The sequence below is a fragment of the Peromyscus californicus genome, unplaced genomic scaffold (genome assembly GCF_007827085.1).
Source record: "Peromyscus californicus insignis strain IS unplaced genomic scaffold, ASM782708v3 Scaffold_18__1_contigs__length_77618521, whole genome shotgun sequence".
Taxonomy (NCBI): domain Eukaryota; kingdom Metazoa; phylum Chordata; class Mammalia; order Rodentia; family Cricetidae; genus Peromyscus; species Peromyscus californicus.
In genome coordinates this window covers 42,600,522-42,628,483 of record NW_026294480.1, presented here as the reverse complement: position 1 = coordinate 42,628,483, position 27,962 = coordinate 42,600,522, and the positions used below count along the sequence as shown (strand labels likewise).

The window sequence follows — 27,962 nt, the reverse complement described above, 5'->3', positions numbered from 1 at the left end:
TGGCTGTCCTGGAACTCACTATGTAGACCAGGCTAGCCTCAAACTCAGAGATTCATCTGCCTCTGCCTCTGAGTGATAGGATTAAAGGCGTGTGCCATCATGTCTGGTTTATAATGCTTTCTTAGGAAAAAGTAGTCTTTTCTTTTTCCTTTTAAAAAGCAATATACATATCACATTTTCCAACTACTACTTTCCTCAAAAGTCCTGTTTATTAGCCCAAATGTAAATATTCAAATGTCTAAATTAAAAAAGTTTTTAAAAGATATTTCTTTTCTATGTGTATATCTGTGTGCATATGATGTGAGTAAAGATGCCCAAGAGGTTAGAGGCTTCAAAGGATCCCCTGGAGCTGGAGTTACAGGCAATTGTGAGCTGCCAGTGTGGTGCTCAGAACCAAACTGGGCCCATATACTCTTAACCACTGAGCCACTCTCCAGCCCCAAATGCTTGACATTTAATACTAGGTTCCCTTTGATTACGCTGAGCTGCACAACACTTGTAGTTAGTCATGTGTCCAGCACTAACTCATTTTCTGGACCAAGTTTCTCAGACCATACATATTCACATTCTGAATTTACCTTCCTGATTCCTGGAGGGGGAAGTCTGAATGCTGCTGCTTGATCTTGAGTTGAAAGAACAGAATGCAGAGCTATGACTTCATATCTGAAAGTTAAAATCATAGTTCTTAGCAAGAGGTTCTCTTTAGAAGACACTGCAAAGAATAACAAAATTTATTTGCACATAGAAAAACAACTTTTAATATTTTATTATGAAAAAATTTAAATAAACAGAATTTCACAGAACAGTCTAATAAGACCCCACAATACGCCTGCCAGAGGGAAAAAATTAATATGAGCAAATAACAGGTTGAATATATATCCCTCTTTTGAAATGCTGGGGACCATAAGTGTTCCAGATTCTGGATTTTGTATTGTTTGATTAAGAATGAGTAAGCTTATATGTGAAATGTGAGGCTTAAATGTTTTTTTAAAGTTTTGATATTAATATGATAACCACAACAAGAGTGATAAAGTACAGCAGAACAAATAAACAGCTATTTAAATAGATATGGTTGCTAAGGTGCGAAACTTCGGTGCTTTTGGAAAACTCAGTGGGTCAGGAGTTATTATCTATATATAATTAACCACAGGATTCTTGGCTCAGATTAAAATTAAAGAAACAACAAATGCAGACACAGTACCTACAAATTTTCACTAGATAAAAATGAACAAACACAAAATCTCCATGGACAATTGTAAAATTAAAAAAAAAATGTGAGCCGGGTGGTGTTGGCGCACGCCTTTAATCCCAGCACTCGGGAGGCAGAGGCAAGTGGATCTCTGTGAGTTCCAGGCCAGCTGGGTCTACAGAGTGAGTTCTAGGACAGCCAGGGCTACACAGAGAAACCCTGTTTCAAAACAAAACAAAATAGGAAGTGTTTAGGTGTTTCATGTGCATGTACCTCTGTGTAAAATGGGTATGAAGTATCTGGGGAGGCCAGAAAACGGCGTCAGACTCATGGAAATGGAGTTACAGACAGTTGTGAGCTGCCAAGTGGGTGCTGGGAACCGAAACTGGGTCTTTTGGAAGAGTAGTCAGTGCTCTTACCCACTGAGCCATCTAGCCAGCATTATCATGGACTATTTTAACTGAAGTTGAAAAGCCTGGAATTTCTCATCAAGAGTTTTAATGTATCAGATCTTCTGTTTTAAAATTACAAAGAATATAATGAAGATTTGTAGTTACCTCTCAGAATAAAATCTTCTGTCATTTGATAGGAGATCATACAACTGTTGAATATGAGCAAGGCCAGGTAAAAATATCAATGCTGCTCCTTCAATATTTCTGAATTGGGGACTTCTGTCTGATATTTAAAAAAAGATAAATTCAAAATAAGACAGGAAACAGCATATAAAATATTAATAAATGTAGAAGTGTTTTATCAAAACAAATAGAAAGATACCTAAATATACAAGAAGTTCCAAGATCAGGTCGAGGTTGATTTTATGGGGGTTCATGTAGAGAAGAGCATGCTGAGTACGGCTGCTGTACTTTAGGTAAAATGGATTTAATTCAGTACTTGCTCCAGTCTGAACTGGGATGTATTCCTAAAAAACAAAACCCAACCAGAGAAAGCTGAAAAAAACTGTATTTTTGGGGTGTAGATGTAGCTCAGTGGGAGAGCATTTGCTTATCCTGGGTTCAGTTCCCACAACTGCAAACAAACACCACCACAAGCCACAAAACCCAAAACCGAACTCTTTTTTTATTAACAGAAACAAGGAAAAAGGGTGCTGTCTTTACCCGTGGAAAGCAAGTTCTTATTGCTGCCATTCTTACTCAGCTAAAACACAGCAGGCACACAATCAGTGAACTGATCATGTTTGAAATAGATGCTTGCTGTGAGGTCTGGCTAGTCAGGACTCGTGGGCTCAAGGGGTCCTCACAGCCCAGCATGACAAGTACCTGGGGCTGCAAGTCTTTCTCACCACGCCCCACTTAGGAGGAGAAACTGAAGAAAGTCATGAAATATCATCATTCTCCTATACTTTAATTTATGAACAGCAAAAACCTATTTATCTTTCCATGCTCATATAGAAATAATTGTAGAAAAACACACCACATTCATACATGCTTTTTTTCTGTGGCAGTTAAAAAGCATCCAGGCCCAAAGAATCTGTAACAACTTTAATAAAGGTAGTTTACACCTTTTCATTCTTTCTACAGTCTACCTTGGCTACCAAGTTCTGATCATCTTGTCTGAAATACCCTTCGACGTCTTTCTTCAGTTTTCAATTTTTATCTTGGGGGTTTTAGAGAAAGCTCTTAGGTTATGCTTTCTTGGCTTATCTGTTTAAACACAGACCAGTTTTGTGTTTCCACCAGTCTGGATCCGTGCACTCGATACAAATCAAGTTGCACAGACGTAGTGGAGAGACTGGATCTGGTGCCACGGCTAAAGAGGGAGTCCTGGGGCTTCTGCAGTAATTCTGTAGTCACATAATCGCCTCTTACTCCCTAGCAAAAACTGTTTGCCTTGAACAGCTTTATTATAGATCTAATGTTGGCTCCTGCTAAGACACAGCTGCTGTGAAAACCAAGAGCAAAGATCTATTCAGGATAGCTCCATCTCCTGAGTCACAGTAGAAAACCATCACTAGAAATGGACTCCCCAGTCATGAATCACTGCTCGGACTGCTCTGAATGTTGCTTCACTTATGTGGTCCATGAGTCTACATACATCCAGTGTCCCCCAAATGGTATAAGAGACAATCAAAATATCACAGATGAAGGACTAAAGTCTGAAACAAGATTAAAGAGATAGCCTTTAAAATTCACTGATTCTCACAACCATCACTCCAATTCACAGTGCTAGCCACGTGACTTTAAATTCACACAGCAGGATGGACTCTGGATAGTCACTGCACCTTTCTGAGTATTTTCTTTTACCTGATACTTCTTTATTCCCCCAGCTTTACTTGTAACATTAATGGTAATTTCTTCCTCCTCCTCCAGAAATTTCTGACAATATTCAGAGTCTTTCTCCAGTACAAAGCCCGTTTCTTCTATTATGTCTTCAAGATGAAAAACCTGCAGATAAGGCATACAGAGTGGACTGAAAGTCATGTCAGGAAACACCATTAAAGAGAACACAGAGAGCCTCATCTTTCAAATGTCACTAAATTAAGTGAAGATATGAGGGAAAGCTTTCTGTCGGTATAATTGGGATTGAAGAACATAACAGACACACAGAGGGTCTAAAGGCTCACTGACAGACAGGGTCTGCTGCTAAAGGCTCATGGACACAGAGGGTCTAAAGGCTCACTGACAGGAAAGTAGACAGACAACCTCAGACCGCTGGGTGGCTGAAAACAGAGAGCCTTACTGGCAGGCGCCACCTTCCATATAAACATGACTTGATGTGGAAGTAAGTTTCAGTTCCTGAGGTCTGTCATCAGGACACTGACCATGCTTTCCCATCCTTCCCACCCTCAGGCAAGCACCAGCTGCCTGACTATTAGAGTCCTCCCAGGTCCTCCCCTGACTTGTGGGGTCTAGGAACTAGGTCTGGGCTCAGAAGAAAGTGTTGTAGAATATTATTTTAAGGTGTGTTACTTTTGTTTATGTTGCATTTGTTTAACTCTGTGAAGCTGTGTTACTATGCCTGTCTAAAACACCTGATGGTCTAATAAAGAGCTGAACGGCCAATGGTGAGGCAGGAGAGATGGAGGAGTGAAAGGAAGTAGGAGCCAGAGAGGAGGAGGACTTCGGGGGCCGGCCACACAGCTACACAACCAGCCATGGAGTAAGAGTAAGATTTACAGAAGTAAGAGAACGGAAAAAGCCCAGAGGCAAAAGGTAGTTGGGATAATTTAAGTTAAGGAAAGCTGGTGAGAAACTAAGCCAAGCTAAGGCCGACCATTCATAAATAAAAATAAGCCTCCTTGTGTGATTTATTTGGGAGCTGGGTGGTGGCCCCCCAAAAGAGAAAAACAAACAACCACAAGAAAGGGCCAATGTTCTGGGAAACTGGTACACACACACACACCCCAAAGAAAACTTACCTCAACAGGGTAACTTCTTCCTGAAATTCTGAGAATAGGACAGTGTGTGAAGTACGTGGAGAACTTGTCACTGTCCACAGTGGCACTCATCAGAATCAAGTGTAGGTCAGAACGCTTCTGCAAAATTTCCTTCAAGATAACGAGCAGGAAGTCTGACTGCACACTTCTCTCATGGACCTAATGGAAAGGCAACACAAAACCAATCACATCTAGTGCCTGGGAATAAATAACCTGATGCTTGAATCTACTAAAAGTTAATATCTGAATACAACGAAGACACGTGGGGTGATGAAGGTATGTTTTAAATAAGGTTGACCTTCAGGTTAAAACTCAATTTATTCTCTAAGGCTGGAGTCAATGGAAAGGGTCAGCATATAATTGACGGCAACAGTAGAACTGTGCACAAGGAGAAGTTTTAGAAATCACACCATTTGTGGCTGACAGGATCAGGCTGCCTCCCAGTTTCATTGAGAAGTCAGCTGACTCCTAACTCTGCTAATCAGGTAAAAGTCCGTTATGGCCATTACACAAGACTTATTACTAAGGAGGAAAAGGAGTTGAGCGGTAGGAATCCTGCTCTCTGACACACACATTCAAGTGACTCTAAGTTTACTACAAAGCATGGGTGACGGAAAGCGGACTCTGTAACCTCGCTATAGGGCATAGATAATGTAGGCTGCCTGAATATACCAAGTATTTGCCTCCTGTAAGTCTGTGCTCTAACTTTCTGGACTCTTACACATTTCTGTCCTAATTTGTAACAGACTACAGAAGCATATAAAAGCAACATCCAGATAGTAGTCATGTCCATAATCTGCTTGGAGGGCAGACAACAGTGCTTACGCCTCCATGCCCGGGGATCAATGCCTTGGGTTCATCTGTTGGCTTGACCGCTTATAGTGTGACTTTGGGAAAGTTACATGAGTATCTCTGGGTCTACTGACTCATCCATACAAATAATGAGAAGTTCACAGAGCTGTGTGCCAACTGCTGTGGATATCGCTCTGTATAAATAAAACACTGATTGGCCAGTGGCCAGGCAGGAAGTGTAGGCGGGACAAGGAGAGAGGAGAATTCTGGGAAGCGGAAGGCTGAGGGAGAGACTGCCAGCTGCCACCATGACAAGCAGCATGTGAAGATGCCGGTAAGCCACGAGCCACGTGGCAAGGTATAGATTTATGGAAATGGATTAATTTAAGATATAAGAACAGTTAGCAGAAGCCTGCCATGGCCATACAGTTTGTAAGCAATATAAGTCTCTGTGTTTACTTGGTTGGGTCTGAGTGGCTGTGGGACTGGCGGGTGATAGAGATTTGTCCTGACTGTGGGCCAGGCAGGAAAACTCTAGCTACAGACAACCAATGAGGTAATGGAAAGTCAACTAACAAAGCTTAACAAACAGTAAACACCTTGCACTGTGGCATATGCTAAGTGATAAAAAGCAATCAAGACAGAAGGTACTGTATATACTGTAAGAGAACTTGTCAATGACGCTGAAAACCAACGGCTGAGTTTGAGTGCTGGCACAGAAGGAGAAAAACAGGATGGAAAGGGAAGAGAAAGTAATTAGGTCAAGTTACAATGAATGTATAAAGCCCTGGGTTCAATTCCGAGTACCCAAAACAGACAAATAAGGGGAGGGGGAGAGAGGTCAGTGGGTAAGAGTGTTGGCTACTCTTCCACTTGAGCACCCATTTATAACTCTAGTTCCAGGAGATCGGATGCCCTCTTCTGGCCTCTACAGGCAACAGGCATGTACATGGTATACAGACATGTATGCATCCAAAACACACATAAAAAAATTAAAAAACTCAGAGAGACGAAAGGACTCATAACATAGTTCAGGAACTAAAATACTGGACTTGGGCCCTGGGATGGAAAATATGCAAGAGATAAAGCTAGAGAGGTTGGGGTTGGGGATTTAGCTCAGTGGTAGAATGCTTGCCTAGCAAGCGCAAAGCCCTGGGTTCGGTCCTCAGCTCTGAAAAATAAAAAAAATAAAAAAAAAAAAAAGCTAGAGAGGTACCTAGTGATAGCCATGTAAATCGTTTTTTTTTTTTAAAGATTTATTTATTTATTATGTATACAGTATTCTGCCTGCATGTATCCCTGCAGGCCCAAAGAGGGAACCAGATCTCATTACAGATGGTTTTCAGCCACCATGTGGTTGCTGGGAATTGAACTCAGGACCTTTGGAAAAACAGTCAGTGCTCTTAACCTCTGAGCCATCTCACCAGCCCCGCCATGTAAATCTTATAAGCACCATTAAGGAATCACTGTCTGGGGCTTAAGTCATCTTAGAGCAGAATCATGTGATCTAAGTATTATTTATAATTCAAAAAACAAAGAGGCACAAGGTAACTGGAGCTGGCTGTTCATGAGGCACACATCTTTAAGAATAGGACCCTAGAAGCTGAGGCAAGAGCACTGTGAGCTCAAGGCCAGCCTGTGCAGACTCTATGTCACAGAAAAAGAGCTACTCTGGACTATGGCTACGGTGCAGGGAATGAAGCAGGAAGTCTAATTCATGAGATGCTGCTGTAGTTATTAAAGAGACACTGGTGACCCCTACAAGAAGTAAGACCACTGAACGTGGAGGCAAGTGACTGGATGTGAAGGCAGAACACACTTAACTAGGTGGCTGAATTTAGGGGACATGGACGAAAGACGCTGGGTGTTTTTACTTTGGTGGCTGACTAGTAAGGCAGGGGTCACTCACTGGTCAGAAGAGGAGTAGGGCAAGAGAAGGACAGTCTGAGTTTTAGAAACACTGAACCCAAAGTTCCCAAGACTGAAAGGGTCTAGAAGACACCTGGAGATTCATGTCTGACGGTCAGGAAAGAGATCCAGTGGACTACAATGATCTGGAAAATCATGTTTCATCAGAAACATGAAAATGAATCACAACCAAGATTGTAAAAAAAGATAACATACACTAGAGTTAATAAAAATGTACAGCATTAAGGATACCTCTTACTGGTGGTCAGGAAATGGAGCTCTGAGCATAGCCAGCAATGAAAGTTACTTAGATGTCACACCAACTATAAACTCTAGCAAAGCACACAATTCCTGTTAACATAGCCAGAAGAGTGAAACAACAAACTTCCCAAATCTCTCGTATCCTTAAGAGCTGATGAATTTCATTGGCACTTCTTAAAAAAAAATTGAAGATTTTTACTTTTCAGAGATTTATTTGTATTTTATGTGTATGAGAGTTTTGTTTGAACATATGTATATATGCACCAAATGTGTGCCTGGTGCCTGTAGAGGTCAGAAAAGGGTGCCAGATTCCTTGGAACAGGAGTTTCAGATGTGATCTGCCATGCATATGGGTGCTAAGAACTGAACTTGGGTCCTCTGGAAGCGCACCAAATGCTCTCAATCTCCAAGGCATCTCTAGTGTCAGATTTTACTTTAATTACACGTATGTCTCTGTGTTGGGGTTATGTCCATGTGGGTGCAGTTGCCCACAGATATAGGTGCTGGCACTCAAACACAGCTCTCTTAACTGCTGAGCCATCACTCCAGCCCCTCACCAGGATACTCTGTACATCAAGAGCCTGATGGCGTCAAGCTGAAGAGGAAAGTAACCTATATAGTGATCTATATGTAGTCTATTAATTACAGATTACTGGATGAGCAACTGGGGTGTCCCATGCTGTCATCTCAGCACTTGGGAGGCTAAGATGTAAGGAGGTAGCCTGGGCTACACAGCAAGACCCTGTCTCAAAAACCCAAAGTAGGACAAAACTGTTACTACTGCATTTTAAATTTAGTAAATGAATAGACATTTATAAAAAACTTAATATCAGACTTTTCTTTCTTTTTCTTTTTGCATGTTAAGACAGTCGCACACTGCTCCACGTTAGCTAGGAACTTGTGTCTCAGCCAACCCAGTGCTGAGATACACATGTGTCAGCTATTCTGCCTTGCTATAAACATTTAATAATACTTTCTGAAAAGAGAATTGCTATATATCTCTTCTTGAAAAAAAAAATACTAGCAAATTTAGTTTACTTGAGTAGGTTGTTAGACGTCTGAAATTGTTGCAACGTTAAACTTTGAGCATAATTCAAGCATGCACTCAAATTTGATCCCAGAAGAATAGTTAGAGAAAAACTGCACGGTGATGATTTCCTGTCCTCTGTAAGAGTTAGAGAGCTAATCACGAGACATGTCAATGTGGTGGCTGAGCAGCAGCCCACCGGTAGAAAGGAAAGTGTCTGAGCATTGCTGGGAAGATCAATGAACATGTGTTTATGTCTGTGTGATCCTCTGAACAGCATCAAGCATACCGCAAACAGGATACAGTACTTATGGAGCAAATCCATTAACACAAGACATCTGCTAGATGAACCAAATCATTAGCTGGACAGTGTCTGATGTAAGCACAAAGAAAACGTTAGTTAGTGTCACCAACAGCATCTTTTTAATATAAACATGTTTAGAATTTATCTGGACACAATTATAAAACCTACTCACCTCATCTACAATGACATGGGACACATCAGTCAGAAGACCATCCTCCTGAAGTTTCCTTAGCAAAACTCCTGTTGTACAATATAGTAGCCTAGTAGATTCGCTAGCTCGAGATTCCATCCGGATCTGATAGCCACACAAAGAATTCTGCGGGGAGAACACAGAGCAGCCACAGAGTTCACAAGCGAGCTGGCGAACAAGCCGCAGAGTGCAGTGCAGATGCTCATCTTGCTACTCCATGCAACAGTTAGGCAGATCCACTTAAGCAGTTTATTGCCAAGAGTCTATCTCTAGCTGAAGTGGTGGCTCACACCTATAGTCCTAGCACTCAGGGGGCTGAGACAGAAGTACCACTGGGAGTGTAAGGCCAGCCCGGGTTACATAGTGAGTTTCAAGCTGGCTTGGGCTATAGTATGAAATCTTGCCTCAAAAAGCCAAAAAAGTGCATGTCTATGGTTTTCAATTGTATGAAGCTCTAAGATTTGTCTTGATAATTTACAATTTTATGTTCTAGTTAGTGTACATGAGTGTAGGCTCATGCAGACTATGGTGCACATGTGGAGACAGGAGGATGACTGTTGGTTCTCTTCTGCTATCCTATCAGGTCATCAGGCCTGTGTATAGCCGCCTCTACCTTCTGAGCCATCTCTTCAGCCCCATCATTTGCTCTGTTCTTTTTTCAATCATCTAATATTTTTTTCTATTTTCCTTTCCTTTTCTATTCACTGAAAAGAATGACACCACTTAGGGATACATTCCTCAGAAAAGATTCATGGTGTGCTGAAGTCAAATCTGAATTGTGCCTACTCTTTGAATGTTAAGTATGTAACATATTGAATAGTCAATGACCAGAACTAGGATTACTGTACAGGTTCCCAAACAAAGCAGAGTCAGCTCACCACTCACAGAGGTGGCGAGGAGAGAACAGGCCTTACCCTTCCTCCAGGTCCATTTTCACAGCCCAGTTCATCACACACCCTGGTGGCTAAACTCACTGCGGAGATTCTTCGGGGCTGGGTACAAACTATGTTACATTTCCTCGCTCCGCACTCGTTCAGAAGCAAATCTTCCAGCAGGAAATGTGGGACCTGAGTGCTCTTGCCACTCCCTGTTTCTCCTGCCACCACTACAACCCGGTGCCTCTTCAGAGTTTCCACAATCGAGTCCCGGTGTTTGAACACAGGCAGCTGCTGTCGCTCCTTCAGAAGTCTCTGATACTTGGGTGTGCTTTGCAGCTTCCTGAAGAGGTTCCTCACGGGCTCCAGGTCTTCTGCATTTGTTGACTCCAAGGACAGTGCAGAAAGATCCTCATCAGAAACTAAGTTTTCCCAAGATTCCTCGGGGTCTTCAGAGCTTTCTTTTTTATGTTCAGAATGCTGTTGCTGTTGTTGCTGCTGCTGCTGCTGCTTCAACTTACTCAAAAGTTTGGCAATAAAAAGATCCCGTGGCTTATTGGTTTCCATTTTATTTAATTCTTCTTTTTTCTTTTCTTCATCACTCCACTCCAGCCAAACGTCTCGGTAAGTAGGGGGGAGTAACTGGTGAACAGACTGAAAAGGAGAACAACAGCGATGCTTTACTTTTAGGACAAGGAGTCCAAGTGCCGGAAGTGAGAACTTCAAGCTGATGTATCGAAAAACGTAACGGGATCCCTAAACTTTCAAGTCCTCAGTGTAAGACACACACACACACACACACACACACACACACACACACACGGGCTATCAATTCAGAAAGGATGCAGCATTGCACTCCTGTTTCTCGACTTCATGGCTATGTGTCTATGGGGGAGGAAGTGAAGAGCTCTGCTTCCTGTCTCTGCAGAGAACCTGTAAAGGGCTGACTTTTAGAGCATGGTAAACTGCAGAATGAACGTTTATTAAATATTCCTGCAGGGGTGCTATATAATATGTAGACGAACCACAGAGCATTCTGAAACACAAAGCTCCTGGTGAGATCTGGCCGTGGTATAGTGCTGTAACTCAAACACCAAATGGAACCTTCATTCTACTCCTCTGCCACCAAAGAACCTCCACCATCTCTGTGACATCAACAGTCATTTTTATCAAGCAGATATAGCTTATGATACTTTACTTTGCAAAATGCAAGAAAGAAGACATTATGAACTTGGGCAGAAGTTGGAAAAGGACAACTGTCTGGACTCCTACTTAGTTAGTGGCTAATTTCCTGTGGTGGTTTGAATGAGAATAGCCACATAGACCCATGATTGAATGCTTGGTCTCCAGTTAGTGGGGGCCATTTGGAAGGATTAGGAGGTGTGGCCTTGTTGGAGGAAGCATGCTACTGCGAGTAGGCTTTGGGGTTTCAAAAGCTCCCACCGGGCCCAGTGTCTCTCTCTGCCTGCAGGCCAGGATGGCCAGCTCTCAGCTACTCGATGCAACACCTGTCTGCTTCCTGCCATTATGATCATAGATTAACCCACTGAAACTATAAGCAAGGCCCTAACTGAATGGTTTGTTTGTTAATTTTTATTTTTTATTGTTTTATGTGCATTGGTGTTTTGCCTGCATTCACGTCTGTGTGAGGGTATCAGATCCCCTGGAACTGGAGTTACAGACAGTTGTGAGCTGCCATGTGGGTGCTGGGAAATGAACCCAGGTCCTCTGGAAGAGCAGCCAGTGCTCTCAACTGCTGAGCCATCTCTCCAGTCCCCAAATGCTTTCTTTTATAAGAGTTGCCGTGGTCATGGTGTCTCTTTATAGCACTAGAACACTGACTAAGACAATTCCCATGAAGACAGAGAAACACATTTTTTATAAAAGAAAACGCTGGCACTCTAACTTTTGAGACAAGCATTGTATTCTCTCAAAGAGCGTTTTCCTTCAGTAGTTCTGTAATCTTTCTTTAAACTCTAAGCACACAGAAACCTAAAGATGAAAAATGGAACCAGTTGCCTACATTTTTAAGTTGAAAAATTAAGTTTTATGGGACAATTTTATTGTAGGATGGGCATTTCTTATCCCAAATACTTGGAACTACAAGTTTTGGATTTTAGACTTAGGGATACTGGCACATAGGCAATGGACTAGACTTGGGCTAGGCCTTGTCTAAACACCAACGGTTTGTTTTATATATGCCTTCCACAGAGAGTCATAATAATTTCATTCACAAAAGAACGTTTCTTGGTGAAGCATTTTCTACTGTGGCACCATGACTGTTGAAAAGGATTTGGGTTTTAGAGCCTTTCAGACTGTGGCACGGCCATCCTTTCATTTCTAAAGCATCGAGGCCTAAGGGGCTCACCTGCCCTTTCACCAGCCGGTAAAGGGCTAATGTGGCTCCCAGGTGCTGAGCTTGCATGCCGTCCTCGGTTAAGATGGTAGGACACACGACCAGAACATCATCTTCAGACTTGACAACCCTTACCCTAAAATGAAGCAGAAAAACAATAGTAAAACCTTAAAAGTTGGTGAGGTCAGATCAAAAAGAAACTCATTAACATCAAACTTAAACTTATAATTATGTAAGTATTTCCATGGAAGGCACTGCATTAGATAATGACTTATAAGGAATGTGTACAGGAAATGAGGAATTAAGAGTTTCTTAAATGCTTACTTGTGTTTTGTTTTTGAGATAAGGTCTCACTCTATAGGACAGACTAGATTTGAACTCACTCTGTAGTCCAGGCTGGCCTAGAACTCCTGCCTGAGCCTCTTAAGTGCTGGGATTACAATCATGAAGCACCAAGCCTGACATTTCTAAATGTTTACATAATTTACAAGAAACAGAAAGATTCACATTTTTCTAAAAGTTCATTCAGTTAACCAGAAAAACATACCTACATTTCCAGTATCTACCTACTGGAACTTTCTCAAAGGAAGGATTTGGACTCTTGGGAAGATTCTTCCTGACCCAATCGATTAGAAACTGTTTGGGAGATTTTCCAGTCCAGCTTCGAGCAGTGTAGTCAAAATTTCTTACATCATGAGGTTCTTTCTTTTTACCTTAAATGGAAGGCAAAGACTTGTTCTTTAAAAATGGTAACAGCAATATAAATTCTCTGTGGAGTGATCAGCGTGCTCTCCCTTGTGGGAACAGCATTTCTGAGAACAGGCGAAGGAGGAACACAGAAAAGTTGCTCTTCTCTCGGTGATGCAATCCTCTTCATGGATTGAACCACAGAACATCCCAAATCTGTTGGTGGTGGTGGTGGTTTGAGACAGGGTCTCACAAGGCCCTGGAAGAGCCGAAACTTGCTTTGTAGCCAAGGATGATCTTGAACTCCTGATCCTCCTTGTCTTCTTCCCAGGAAGAAGTGTTGGGATCTGAGGTGTGTACCACCACACCTGGCTGACCTCGAGGACCTTATGCATGTTCATATTTACTGAATGACAATATTTGGTAGGATACCCTCCATGCAGTTACTGAAAAAAATATGTCACATACCATTCATTTCTCTACTTACCATGGCCACCGCTGTCAACACCACAACTGTCAGTGGCTTCCTGGTACATCTAACATGAAGTACTTACTCTTGATAACTGCCCTAAAGGACTTCTGTGGTCCACCCCTGTCAATATATTGTATGCTGCTCTTCCCTAATGTTGTGATTACATTGGCCCTCAGGCAATTCTTTAAATGTTCAATGTATTCCCAGCCTAGTAGCTACCAGCTTTGTGGTTAGAAATCAATTATGATTTCAAATTCTCAGGTATACCAGTCACATCTTAAGTGCTCAATATTCATGTTTTGCTATTAACTACCACATCAAATAACAAAAATATAGTACATTTCTATCATAGAAAATCTGTCAAATTTTATAGTGACACTATAAACTGACTTTTACCTTAAGATTTTTAACTTACTATCTCTCTTCTTTGGAGGTAATTTCCACCAACTTGCTACCAGGCTAACACCTGATTATCTGTCAGACTATTAGATTAGTCTCAGAGCTATTATTAGCAGCAAGGTGGTCCCAGTTCAAATTAGACCTCTCTGCTCTATTATTATTATTATTATACTTTTATTATTATTATTATTATTATTATTATTATTATTATTATTATACTTTAAATTATGTCTGCATGTGTGCGTCTGTGTGTGGGTATGTGCACATGAGTACAGATGTCCAGAAGAGGGTGTCAGGTCCCTGGAGCCAGAATTACAGGCCATTTCAAGCCACCAAAAGTGGGTGCTGGGAACTGAACTTAGCTCTTAACTGCTGAGCCATCTCTCTAGCCCTACTCTCTCTATTATTAAAAGCCCACATTCTTTGAAAGCACAAATCTTAATTCAAAAATAGACAATTTATCTGTGCTCATATTCCAAACTTAGGTTGCACCAATAAAAAGGGAAGAAGTTGGGTTATTTTGTTCATATAACTCCTTTTATTTGCACAATAATGATTCAATAAATATTACTGAACAAGTGAATAATTTTAAAATGTCTATTATTTAATATAGGAATGATTTGTAATATAATCTGATGAACATGCAAAGAATATGACTAGTGTGTGCAGCAATACACAGAGATGTACGATTCCTCGCATCTTGGGTCATGGAGGACTTCGGGAGTCAAAGAAATTGTATTGTTTGATTTGCGCCTAGGCACTGGGGTAGCGAGATGAATAAAGGAATGGAACTGTCAAACAACAAATGTCAGGAATGAAGTGGCTAGGACACTAGCAAACAGTGGAAAGATAAAGGGAATCAGAATGCAAAAGCTCTCAAATGCCATGAAAGGCTCGGGACTTGTTCCTGATGTCACTAACAGTTTCTCACTGGAGGAGCACAGCTCCATTACAGAGCACCTGCTTACATGTGCAAGACCCTGGGTTAAAAACCAGAAGCAACAAATCAAAAGGTTTGAACAGAGAACTTGACTTTACATAAACTGGCGTTCACATTTTTCAGAAAAGCCATGTCCTAGTTTGCCTTGTGTTGTTCTAAAACACTCTGACTACAGACAACCTTGGGGAAGAAAGGGTTATTTGCTTACAGTTCCCAGGTCACAGTGGTTTCCTAATGGCCGTACCCAGCAGGACTGCATGGGAGGTTGATTGGACCACGGGCTTGGGTACCAGGTGTTTGTAAGGGTCTAACTAGCAAGGGGGAGGGCTTTTGCTCCGAGCTTTGGCATTGTTATAAATAGACCTTCGGAATAAAGTTCTGGGCCGGTGGATAAGGATCCAGGCCCATTGGAGTCTATCGTGTGTTTTCTCTCTACTCTCTATTTCTTTCTTTTCTTTTTTTTTTTTTTTTTTTGGTTTTTCGAGACGGTTTCTCTGTGTAGCTTTGCGCCTTTTCTGGATCTTGCTCTGTAGACCAGGCTGGCCTCAAACTCACAAAGATCCTCCTGCCTCTGCCTCCCGAGTGCTGGGATTAAAGGCGTGCGCCACCACCGCCCGGCTCTACTCTCTCTTTCTAACTAACTCTCTTATCCCTCATTCCTCAAGAGTTCCTGGGGTAAGTAAGTGTGGGGGCTGGTCTGCCACAAGTTGGTCACTGAGAGAAGCCAGGGCAGGAACTCACTCACGGCCAAGGAAACAGCAGAGACTCAGGCGAGTGCTGCTCCCTGATCACCTCCTGCCTCGTGTTTAGTGAGCCTTCTTCCATAGCCAAGGGCCACCTGCTAGAGAACAGTGCCCTCACAGTAGGCCAGGCCCTTCTACGTCAATTATCAACGAAGACAACCACTCACAGACATGCCCAAAGACCAATCTGATAAAGATAAGACTGCTTTTTCAGGGACTGGAGTGTTAGCTTCCTATGGCTAAGGGTGCACACCGAGAGGACCTGAGTCTGGTTCCCAGCACCCATGTGAAGCAGCTCACAATTGCTTGTAACTGCAGCTCTAGGGCATCCAGCATCCTCTTTTGGCCTCCTCGGCACTATGTGCACAACCGCCCCCGCGCCCCCCCCCCCCCCCCCCCACACACACACACATACACACACATGATTCTAGGCAGGGTCAAGTTGATAGTTCAAATCTAGCTGTCAAGTTTGGAGGATGAACTAGAGAGAGATGGGACTTAGCCAGTGTCTCTGCAATGACAAAATGCTACCCATGGCTCATCATAACTGTTATTACTTAAAAAAACAAAACAAACCCACGAAAACATAATTTTACTGTCAATATAAGTAGTATGCCAAAATGCAAAGCAACAGTCATGTTCCCCTAATTTACCTTTCTCTTCTTCAGTGGCAGCTGCAGATTTTTCAAATAAATTAAAGTTTAAAGCACCTTCACCTTCTGTGGCTAGAGGGGGCTTTTTCCTTTCGTTTTGTTGATGTGAAATCTTTATGGCTGGGTTGAATACTGGATGGTCTTCTAAAGTTTCCATTTCTACCAAGAAAAAAAAAGTTTAGTTTTATATATTTGCTTTTTATGCTTTGTATTTTGCAAATATAGTTTAAAAACAGTATGTCTTCTTTTCCTTTTAAAACTAGTTTCCTACTTGGAATCTATGTTAGAAGTCAAATGCAATATATTAACTTTCATAATGTATTCTAAAAAGAATTAGTAAATGTAGTAGAGTAAAAAAATACCTTCATTAGGAAAAAGTACACATAAGATCACATTTACATTTTGTGAATGGAAATAGTATTTTATTACACACACACACACACACACACAGGAAAGAAAAAAACGGACAACAAAATAAGGTGGAGAGCAATAGAGGATGATGCCTGACGTTGGCACTTGGCTTGCACATGTGGGCAAGCACATTAGCACACACATGCATATACCAGACACACACACAAAAACAGTATTTGGTGAACTGAAAATTACATGAAATATATAGGTTACTGTCCACAAATAAAGTCTGATTACAAGATAGTCGTTCATTTTTTAAACTAATGTTGCTCCTTTATGTTCTAACACTTGGGAGGTTATAACAGGCTGTAAGGTCCACAAGATCAGCAGTAGTTATCATTTGGCTTGCTATAGGAAGAGGTAACCAATCTTAAGTCTAAACTGGTAGCAAAACACAGAGACACAGTTACACTTCTCCAAGTAAGGACTTGTAACTCTTACCTCTTTGAAACTTTCTTATTTTCTCTTGAGCCTCTTTTTGGCCTTGCTTGTTTTTCTCTAGTTTAAAGGCAGCTGCTTGCTCCTTTGCGTCCAGAAGTTTGGCTGAAAGGTTCAAGTACCTTTGATTCTTTTCCAAGTAAAATGATGAAGAGAAAATAAAAAAGTCTAAGAACAGTTGATCTGTGACCACTACATTGTGTCAGAACCTATGATCCTTAGACCTAGCAAATCACCTTCTTGAACTTCTCAGAGAGAAATAAAACCAATTAAGAAACGTAAAAGGGTGGAAGAAAACTCAGAAAACACAAGGCTATGACTCCTAAGCAAAAGCTAAAGAGCAGCAAGTTTAACCCCACGATTGCCTTTCTCCTTAGGTTAGTAAGCAACAGCAGATGATAAATAAGCACAACAGCACGTGGAGATGAGGCACTCGAGGGTGCTGCTGTGAGATACAGTGGTTATCACCACAGGAAAACACAACTCAGTAAGCACAACTACCAGTCGCTGGGGCCATTCTGTGTGTAGACACACCGAAGTGGAGTCAACTACCAATCGCTGGGGCCATTCTGTGTGTAGACACACTGAAGTGGAGTAACCCAAGGCCTAGCTACTGCCGCAAATCCACCCCATTCATCCGAATTCTTCTCACTCTCCTCCACAAGACACCGAGGCCACCATCCCTCTACTTATGCATCTTGCCACTTTGTTCTTCCTTCAGTGCTGTTAACACATTCAGGTCATTGGCAGCCACCTCAACCACAACCCAGCTAACTTTGTATGCTGCAGAAGTGGAACACTACACTCAGAAAGCAGTAATATCCCATTCCTCTTTCTCCATCAACCCCTAGAAGAGTATTCCACGCCCCCCATCTCTATGATTTTGACTAGTCTAGGTACCTCCCATAAGTGGAATTGCACAGCATTTGATTTTTGTGACTGGCTTAGCTTACTAGCATAATGTCCTCAAGACCCATCAGGGTTACCCTGTGTGCCAGGAATTCCCTTCCATTCTGTACACACATTCTTTACTTACTGACTTACCCTTTGATTGACATCAAATGGCTTCTACATTCTAGCTATTACTATAAACAGGGTGTACAGACATGTTTTCCCAGACCCTGACTTCAGGTCTTAATATATACCTAGAAATGGAGTTGCTGAGTTACACAGTGTGATGACTAATCCTGGTTGCCAATTTGACAACATCTGAAATCAACTAACCCCAAGCTGCTGGGCCCTCCTGTGAGGGATTTTCTCAGTCAGATGATATTAAGAAGGAAGACCCACCCTAAATATGGGCCTATGGTGGCAGCCCAGATAAAAGGGCATTGAAGAAGGAAGCCTTCCTTTCCGTCTGCTTACTCTCACTCCTACGGGCAGATCTGTGTACTCTGCTGCTGTGGCCAGCACTAAGTCTAACTCCTTCAGGATTCTAACACAGACTGAAAATCAGCAACTCCTGGGGGGGCAGTGCCATCCATGGGCAGGTCCTGAGTTGTATGAGAAGGCAGGTTGAACAAGCCATGAGGAGTAATGCAGTAAGCAGCGTTCCTCCATGGTTTCTGCTTCAGTTCCTGCCTTGACTTCTCTTCATGACAGACTATAAACTAGAATAAGCCCTCTCCTCCCCAAGTTGTTTATCACAGCAACCTAAGCAGACTAAGATGAGACTTTAGAGGGAGAGGGTGGATAGTGTTTTCCTTACCTGAGATTGCAGCAACAGTCAGTGTGTCTAACTCCATGACCGAGGGTCGACAAACCCCACTACCCTCCACATTCTCCCTTAGACTTGGTATTACTGAACTTTACATATTTGATACCAATATATCATGGTATCTCATTACAGTTTTTTATTTTCATGACTAGTAACACTGAATTATTTTAACATGTATTGGTCACTCATACTATTTTTGTGAGGGATTTACTTTTAAAAAGTTCTTCATATAATTTCAGACACTTCTTTGATGAATTTCTTCCTATAACTTGGCTTTTTCACTGCTAATGTTTTGGATCTTACATGTGTCCTAAAGGCCCGGATGGTAAGGCTTAGTCGCTAGCCTCTGGTGGTAGCGCAGTAGGAGATGGGGCCTGTTGGACATCACATAAACAGGAGTGTGCCCTTAACGGAGATATTGAGACTCCAGTCTCTTCTGCTCCCTATTCACCACGAGGTGAACAGCTCTTCCCCAACACTGTTGTCACTATATGACCTGCCTTACAACAGGCCCCAAAATAATGCAGCCCAGTGATCATGGACTAAAACCTCTACAGCTGGGGGCCAGATAAACACTTCACCATCTTAAATTGACCCTCACTGCTGCTGTTAGTGGTGGAAAGCCAACTAACACACCCAGTCTCGTGCTTTTATTTGATCTTAAGATACCTATTTTTCTTTCCCAACTGCTGGCTTCCTTTATACAGGAATACGCTTTGCCTTCCTTCTATTACTCAAAGAATTTAACATACTATTTACACAGAACACTCATGTTAAAACATGTGAAGTTTATCTCTCTAAACATGGGAGAGATGTAATTAGCACTTACTAGTTACTATGTGCCAACTTTTACCCATATGTGATTCTATTTAGTTTTTCCATCACTTGCGAGAGCTACTTGTCCAGTTCCCAAGTGAGAAAAACCGAGTAAATAGGGTTCAGTACTGTGCCTGGTAATTCCCAGGATGCTAGAGGCCTGATTCAGAGTTCTACTCACAGGGTCAAACTTTTCTTCATCGTCTAAGCTCTTAGAACTCTCACTCTTTTCTTCTTCATCTTGTTGCTCAGCATATCTCAAAATCCACTCTTTCATATTTACCTCCATATTTTTTTCTTCCTTTTTTGGCTAAAAAGAGAAAACATATCTCTGAAAGATTGAGTTAGAAAAAGATGCCAAAACTATTAAGCTCCACTTTTATAAGTTCTTCATCTACAAAAACAGCAGACATATAAACATTGCAAAAGTCATGTTATTATTATATACAGCAAAGGACAAACAAACTAAACATTTTAAAAGAAGTCTAAACTTACAAAAGACAAAGAATGACTACTCACTTGCTTATAATGCCAGCACCAGGGAGGCTGAGGCAGGAGGATTTTGAGTTTTAGGTCAGCCTCGGATGCACAGCCAGTTCCCACCAAATATTAAACTAGGAGAACATGTTAGCCTTTCTGTTTCTCCTCTAAGTGCATTACTTTATAGAATTAAAAAGGATTAGCTAGCACCCTTGAAAACTAGTGGTGTTGCCGGAAACAGTGGTTTTACAAGGATAATACCTCCCCAGATGTTTGATGACATATAGAGTACTTAGAGAATGCCCTAGTGAACTATACCTCCTAGTGTCCCAGTATTCATGCCACCATGAAGAGACTTTGGGCTTGGCCACATGACTTGCTTCAACCAATACGACATTATCAAGCATGATTAAAACAGGGACTTAATAAGAATGTGTACATATAGGCCATTAACTTTGAAATACAGTTGGACTTCCATACATGTGGACTCAACCAACTCACATACCGAATATTTAAGATAAAGTTGTATCATTACTAACAGTGAGACTTTTTTCTTGTTACTAATCTCCAAATAACACATTATAACTACATATGTAGCATTCCCATTATTCCTGGATTATAAATAATCTAAATGACTTGAAGCATACGAGAGGACATGCATAGGGGATATGACTAATACTGTGCTATCTTAAATATGTGCCTTTAATACCTGAAGATTCTGGTATCCTTGGAGGTCCTGGAGTCAATCCCTTACAATTATCAAGGGCAATTTCACTTGTTCCTGGGAGCCGATGACATGTAAGAAGTCCGACCCCTCTGCAACCACCACAGGTGAGGAAACCCAAACCAATCATGTGGACAGACTATGTAGAGAAAGGGATGCGTGGCTGGTCTCTGGCAGAAGCATTAGTCACATGAGTAAAGGAGCCATTTTGGATGTCCCAGCACACTCCTTCTAGAACAGAGGAACTTTCAGCTGACCCTGACCCGGACCACGGAAGCATGAAAAAAGAAACTTGATTTAAGCTACTACCTCTTGGGGTAGCTTGTAACAATAAAAGGTGAGATGTGCAGTGACAGAAAAGCCTGGGAACCTGTTTAATTATTTTTGGTTTTTCGAGACAGGGTTTCTCTTTGCAGTCCTAGTTGTCCTGGAACTCACCCTGTAGGCCAGGCTGGCCTCAAACTCAGAGATTTTATGAACTCATGCTAATTTTTTTTAAATGTTTAATTCTTTTCTTTCTTTCTTCTCTCTTGGTGGTTTGAAAAGGAATGGCCCCATACGCTCATATATTTGAATGCTTGGTCATTAGGGAGTGGTACTAGGTGTGGCCTTGTTGGAATAGGTGTGGCTTTGTTGGAAGAAGTATGTCACTGGGGATGGGCTTTGAGGTTTCAGAAGCTCAAGCCAGACCCAGTGTTACTCTCTCTTCCTGCTGCCTGCTGACCACATGTAGAACTCTCAGCTCCTTCTCCAGCACCATGTCTGACTGCATGCTGCCATGCTTCCCACCATAACAGTAACAGACTAAACCGCTGAACCTGTAAGCCAGCCCCAATGAAATGTTTTCCTTTATTAGACATGGCATGTGTCTCTTCCCAATAGAAACCCTAACTAAGACACTCTCTCTCTTTGTTGAGACAGGGTCTTCACTATGTAGCCAAGCTAGTCTAATCCTAGTGATCTTCCTACTTCGGCCTTACAAATGATAGAATTAGAGGTTATGTGTAACCAACCGCAGCCTAAATTATTTTTTTAAATATAAAGAATGTTTTAATGTGTATGTGTGTGTGAGTGAACATCACATGTGTGTTGGTGCCTGTGGATGACAGAAGAGTGTATCAGATTCTCTGGAGCTGGAGTTATAGGCAGCTGTGAACCACCTGATATGGGTGCTGGGAACCAAACTCAGATCCTCTAAAAGAGCAGCAAGTACTCTTAACCACTGAGCTCTCTCTCCATCCCCCTAAATATTCAACTCTTGAATAAATTACCTTAATCTTAGCGTCTTCTTCCTGTTTCCTGGTTTTCATCTGCAGTGGGGGTGAAAGAGTAGCCTGCATCTGTGGAGACTGGAATTTTGGCCTACTTTTAGGCTGTTGCTCTTCAAATTCTTGACTGAATCCTTCAGGAAGTGCATCTTAAAACAAAATGTGTTGAGGATAAATATGCAAACTATATGCCAAACACACAAATACTTAAGTATACACATAAACTTCATCAAGATTTAAAGCATCTAATTCCATTCTACCCTGAGCTCCTAAGAGAGATCCTGGGAGCAATCAGATTTACATGTCAAAATGAGAAGTGTGTGCCCTCATCAGACTACAGCCAGCCCACTTCTAGCTGCTATTTATTTTACCTCACTAGTTAAGCTTTGAAATTTTCTTTAAAAAGATTTTAACCTACCTCACTTTTTGGTTTTTTGGCAGTATACTCTATCAATTACAAAGGCTATCTGTACCTCAGGTCCTTAACAAAGGTTACAACCACAACCTTCTGCTGAGTTATTATTTATGTAAGGATAGACAGTCATAATATTTAACAAACACCCCCCAAAACTAAAACAAACAAACAAACAAACAAACAAGAGACAGCCTGTTTTAGAAAAGGAAATAATTAATGACAATACTGTTTACCATCTGAAAGATTTAAGCAGAGCCAATCCAAGGCAGAATGAAGGTCACCTCCATGCAAGAGTGTATTGGTCATAGCATCTTCAATATCCTTAGTCTTAAAGGAAAACGCTTGTAAAGCCATGTATAAATCCTATCAAAGAGAAATGTAAGTTACATTTGCTAATTTGATCATTGTTCTTAATTCCTAATTTCATTTTCTCATTAATTTTAAATCAGAAATGGATACACTGTAATTTCAAAGATTTTTTTGTGGAGTGCTGGGAGGTAGCTCAGTGGGAGGGTATTTTCTTAACATGTGAAAAACTCTGGGCTCAATCCCTAGCAGCCCCCACCCCATCCCCCCCCCCCAAAAAAAAAAGAGAGAAAGAGAAGGGGAGGGAGGCTGGGAAGGTAGAGAAGGCCCACCTGGTACTTAAAGCTAAATATGCTCATTATAATAAGAAATTGGGGACTACAGTTTTGTTTTGTTTTTTTCTAGTTTTTCTGAGACAGGGTTTCTCAGTGCAACAGTCCTGGCTAACCTGGTACTTGCTCTGTAGACTAGGCTAGCCTTGAATGCAAAAAGCCACTTGCTTCTCCTCCCAAGTGCTGGGATCAAAGGCATATGAACCATGTCCAGATCATTAAGAACTTCCTTACCCAGCCTTTCCTTAATTTCTCACAAGCTTTCAACGTGTGTCTGACTTATGTATACTTAGTAGAAATGAACCCTTTCTTAATAATTTTAAGTTATATACCGTTGGATAGATATGTCATAATTTAAGTACACATTTTTCTATGTGTGAATGCTTAGGACTTTCTTCTTTAGTGGTTTGACAAACATCTCTCTGTATAAAGTACTTCTACAGTATGATATTTAAAAAGTTGAGCAGAACTGGTTTCAAGCTTATTTTGATACTTACTAATCAGTAACTTTATGCCATAATCTGGCATCTTTCCAACTCTCGGTCTTTCATTTGAAAAGATCAATTGCATCTACCTTGTGGGATTATCATGTCAGAGCATGTAAGCAAAATGCAGGGCAGAAATGAACACACAGGTACTCAAAGATGTAGCTTGGGAGTGTGTATATATATATAAGTATATATAACTTACTGTGTATGCCACCATTTCAGTGTGTGCACTTGTAACGAGACAGTTCTTTCCTGTGCTTGCAGTTAGGAACCATCTACATGTAATTCCAATGGAAGTTTAAAATATTCACTTTTATATTTAGAGCTGTCTCTAAACTGTCCCCAATAAATGCACAAAATCCTGGATTCAATGCCTACTTCTGGAAGGAGGAAAAAAGTAGCCCCAGTAAGCCAGGTATTGCGAACCTAGGGTACAGTGGGATCCTGCCTCAAAGAAAAGAAAAGTAAGCCAGGCGGTGGTGGCGCACGCCTTTAATCCCAGCATCCAGGAGGCAGAGGCAGGCAGATCGCCGTGAGTTCAAGGCCAGCCTGGTCTACTGAGTTCCAGGACAGCCAGGGCTACACAGAGAAACCCTGTCTTGAAAATCAGATAAACAAACGAAAAGTAGGAGTGGTGGTGGTGGAGGAAATACCTGTAATTTTTTGGCAGAAAGTCTCCCGGAAATCACTCCCTTGTCATTATTTTGCTTTTTATGCTCATTGATCACTCCAATAATTCTTTGTTCTAGTTTATTATTAATTACTACCTGTTGAAGTCAAGAACGTTTACAGTAATTAGAAACTAAATTATCAAAACATTATCAGCAAATCATACAGTTTTCTAATATTCCTTCCAATCAGACTCAAAATTTTAGCTAAAAGAAGATATATTTTTATTTTTTGGATTACCATGCCTTTGCCCACATTCCTACAACATGATCGTATTCCTACTGACATATGGCAAGGTGGAAAAGCCTCTTATAAAGCCTCCCAGGCATATGTCTTAGGTCATTCTTGGATAGTCAGGGTGAAGACTACCAAGCCCCGCCTCACTGAATTAGAACCCTTCTGGTCGGAATCTAGAAATCCACCTTATTTGTAAAGCAACCCAAGCGTCTTCACAGACTGTCGACTGCACCAAAAAGGACCTAGCACGTCAAAGGAAAACTCATGTGTCAGCAATCATAGGGTATGAATTCTCTGGCTCCTGGTTTGTTTCCACCTAATGCTACTAGTCATTTACCTTGTTGTTTAGATATTTTAACTGAAAAACACGTTTTTCACCCACAAAAAACCCAGATTTCCTTTATTACTTAACTAAATGTTATCTAGTAAGCACAAAAACATACTTCAGGAATTTAGACTAGTCTGAGAAAATATAAAGTTGTAATCCAGCATGACAATGCTTTAAGAAGATACATTAAATGCCAGTATCACTACCAAGAAATTGACTTGTAAATTATGAAGGACATCATGTGGGGCCAAAGGAAGCTTTATCCAGACTTTCATTCATTTCTCATGAGCTCTCAACATGTGTCTGACTTACATCTACCTAGGAGACAGGATATTATTTATAAAAAATTTAAATATCCCATAATTTTCCTGTTATTTGAGGATGTAACTTTAAAAGAGATTTATTTAGTTACTTTGTGTGTGTGTGTGTGTGTGTGTGTGTGTGTGTGTGTGTGTGTGTATGCCATGTACGTGTGGGTGCCTGCAGAGGCCAGAAGTAGGTGTTGGACCCCCTGACACTGGAGTCGGGGGCAGTTGTGGGCTGCTTAATATAAGTGCTAAAAACAAGCTGGGGCCTCTGCAGGAGCAGCAAGTGCTCTGAACTGCTTACATGTCTCTGTGGTTTTCTTTAAAGAGAATGCCTCCTGAAATGCAGCAAAGCCTTGCTTACTCACTTTCAAAATAGATTTGTCCAAACTTGCAGAGCCACCGGAATCATTTGTAGAATTGAAACTATAAATTTTTGGACCTGTATGTAATAGACAACAAATAGTCAGAGGACTTAGAGATTAATATTCATTACATCATTTTAATTTTCCTCTAAAGGGTGCTAAATAGTAAACCTCTGATTTTAGCTCTCTCCTCTCACTTTACCAAAGCACTGAACCCCTTAAAAATTTCAGAACCATTTTAACAATTAGCACTCTTTAAGGGGAACTAGTTTTTCCTAAAACTCAAATGTCTATATTCATTTGAGGTCAATTATCTTCATCTTCACATTTCTTAATCAGATGTTCTTATCCTTTTGTCGTTGTTTTGTTTTGTTTTTTTGGTGTAGCTCTGGCTGTCCTGGAACTCACTCTGTAGACAAGGATGGCCTTGAAGCCAGAGATCTGCCTGCCTCTGCCTCCCAAGTGCTGGGACTAAAGGCGTGTGCTACAACTGCCCAGATGAGATGTTCTTATCTTTGACACCTAGCTGAGACATCTTGGGGGTTTCTAGGAGACTGTCAAATCTAATGAGAAAATAGTCTTCCCTGAAAACAGGATGCTGAAAGAGGAGACAGGCTGGAGAGAAGAGCCACAAGTCCAGGAAGGCTGTACTAGCTTCTAAAGGGCTGTCATAACAAGTCACCACACTTGATGCCCGCATACTTGATGTCCTTTCCGTTTCACAGCCCCAAAAGAAGGTATGAGCCCCCTCTCAAGGATTTAAGTCATAATCCATCCTATATTTAAACTGAGAATTTCATACACATATACAATGAAATATGATCACATACATACCCCCATTTCCCTCCTCCAACTTCCCCGTGTCTCCCCTAACATGCTACCCTCCAGACTTCACATTTTCTTGCTGTTTTGATGAGCTACCATGGTGGTCTGAATGAGAAATGTCCCCCACAGGCTCATGTATGTGAACACTTGTTCCCAGAAGGTGATGCTGTTTGGGGAGGTTATGAACCTTTGGAATGTGGACCATTGCTGGAGGAAGTACACAGTTGGGGGTGGCTTTGAGGTCGGACAGTCTTACCCCTCTTCTTGCTCTCTGCTTCCCAGGTGTTGATGAAAAGGTGAACAGCAGCTTCTTGCCCCACCCCCATGCTTTCTCTTCCTCTGCCCCACCTTCCCACCAGGATGCGTGAGCCGGGACATGTGCACAGCATGCATGTGGAGGTGAGAGGACCACCTGCAGGAGCTAGTTCTTTCCTTCCACCACATGGGGCTGATGATCAACTCAGGTTTGTGCCCAGTGCCTTTACCTGCTGAGCCATCCTGCCAGCCCCTTCTTAGGTTTTGAGAAAGGTTTTCACTAAATGGTTCAGGCTAACATTGAACTCATTTTGTAGTTCAGGGTGGCCTTGAACTCTGAAGCCTCCTGCCTCAGCCTCCTGAATAGCAGGAATTACAGGAGTTATAGGCCTCCACCAATAAGTCTGGCTACAGACTTCTTTATTCTTAAAAATTATTGAGGATTCAAGTATATTTTTATTTACATGGATTGTAACTATTGACTTATTATATAAATTAAAAAGTAAATTTTATGCATTAGTCATTAAAAATAAGGCTGTATGTTAATGTAAACAAACTTTAGCAAAACATATTTTCCAAAACAAACGAACAAAATATATCTTTCATGTACTGAAAAGCTTTCTTTGTTCTTGGTGATGTCTCTTGGACACACATAGCCTTATGTTACAAATCTGACACATTTGGTGTTTTAATCTGCTTGGGCAGCCAGGCCAAACTAGTAAACACTTCTGGGTGGCTCACTCAAGGGAAATTTATTTCTCAGTCTGAAGATCGGGAATGGTAAGATCAAGGTGCCAGCTAGATACGTTTTATTCTAGGGTCTCTTGTCCTGTTATGTAGGTGGTCATCACCTTGCTGTACGCTCACATGGTTCTTTCTGTGTGCTTATCTAGAGAAGATTGTGTTCTCAGGAGGCCTTCTTATGAGGACACTAATTCTACTGAACAGATCCTACTCTTCAACATCATTAGGCATAATCACTTCCTTGCTGGCCTTAACTCAAATACAGCTGCCCTGGGGGCTGGTGTTTTAACACACATCCTTCGGGAACACACCCATTTGGTCTGTACCATCTGGTTCTGCACTAAATCTGATGTTATAATATGTATCATGTAGACTCTAGACAACTGTACTATACAACTCACGAGAAAACAAAGCACAAGTTTAGAACTCTTCCACTAACAGTGTAATGTCAGAGCTGTCCCCAGAAGTGTCAGCAGCTCCTTAGGACTCTCTGAGCACACTTCTGAGAGCTACCGCTTTATAGCAACAGCCCCAGAATATTACCAAGTGTGGTCTTGTCTTAAAATAAACAAATAACCAAGCCTATACTGGGAACAACGTTGCGCTCTCCTCAGGGTTGAGACTGTAAATCCTTTACAAAGACTGTTGG

The 27,962-nt window shown here is 41.4% G+C and overlaps 1 protein-coding gene across 2 annotated transcripts in view; it reads right to left on the bottom strand.

Moving 5' to 3' along the window:
• Positions 1 to 27,962, bottom strand: part of Dhx29 (DExH-box helicase 29) — a 47,178-nt gene that overhangs the window by 12,939 nt on the left and 6,277 nt on the right. The window contains exons 2-17 of one of the 2 annotated variants that reach the window (XM_052743293.1): positions 25,493 to 25,566; positions 24,239 to 24,352; positions 22,693 to 22,822; positions 22,048 to 22,193; positions 19,754 to 19,882; positions 17,043 to 17,169; positions 16,191 to 16,349; positions 12,844 to 13,009; positions 12,309 to 12,432; positions 9,980 to 10,594; positions 9,048 to 9,191; positions 4,566 to 4,742; positions 3,451 to 3,591; positions 1,964 to 2,108; positions 1,747 to 1,864; positions 579 to 663 (exon numbers count right to left, since the gene is read on the bottom strand). In XM_052743293.1, coding sequence (XP_052599253.1) covers positions 579 to 663; positions 1,747 to 1,864; positions 1,964 to 2,108; positions 3,451 to 3,591; positions 4,566 to 4,742; positions 9,048 to 9,191; positions 9,980 to 10,594; positions 12,309 to 12,432; positions 12,844 to 13,009; positions 16,191 to 16,349; positions 17,043 to 17,169; positions 19,754 to 19,882; positions 22,048 to 22,193; positions 22,693 to 22,822; positions 24,239 to 24,352; positions 25,493 to 25,566 — 2,594 coding nt within the window. Of the gene's footprint in view, positions 1 to 578; positions 664 to 1,746; positions 1,865 to 1,963; positions 2,109 to 3,450; positions 3,592 to 4,565; positions 4,743 to 9,047; positions 9,192 to 9,979; positions 10,595 to 12,308; positions 12,433 to 12,843; positions 13,010 to 16,190; positions 16,350 to 17,042; positions 17,170 to 19,753; positions 19,883 to 22,047; positions 22,194 to 22,692; positions 22,823 to 24,238; positions 24,353 to 25,492; positions 25,567 to 27,962 lie in introns of those variants that run through there. The other variant, XM_052743294.1, reaches the window with a different exon arrangement.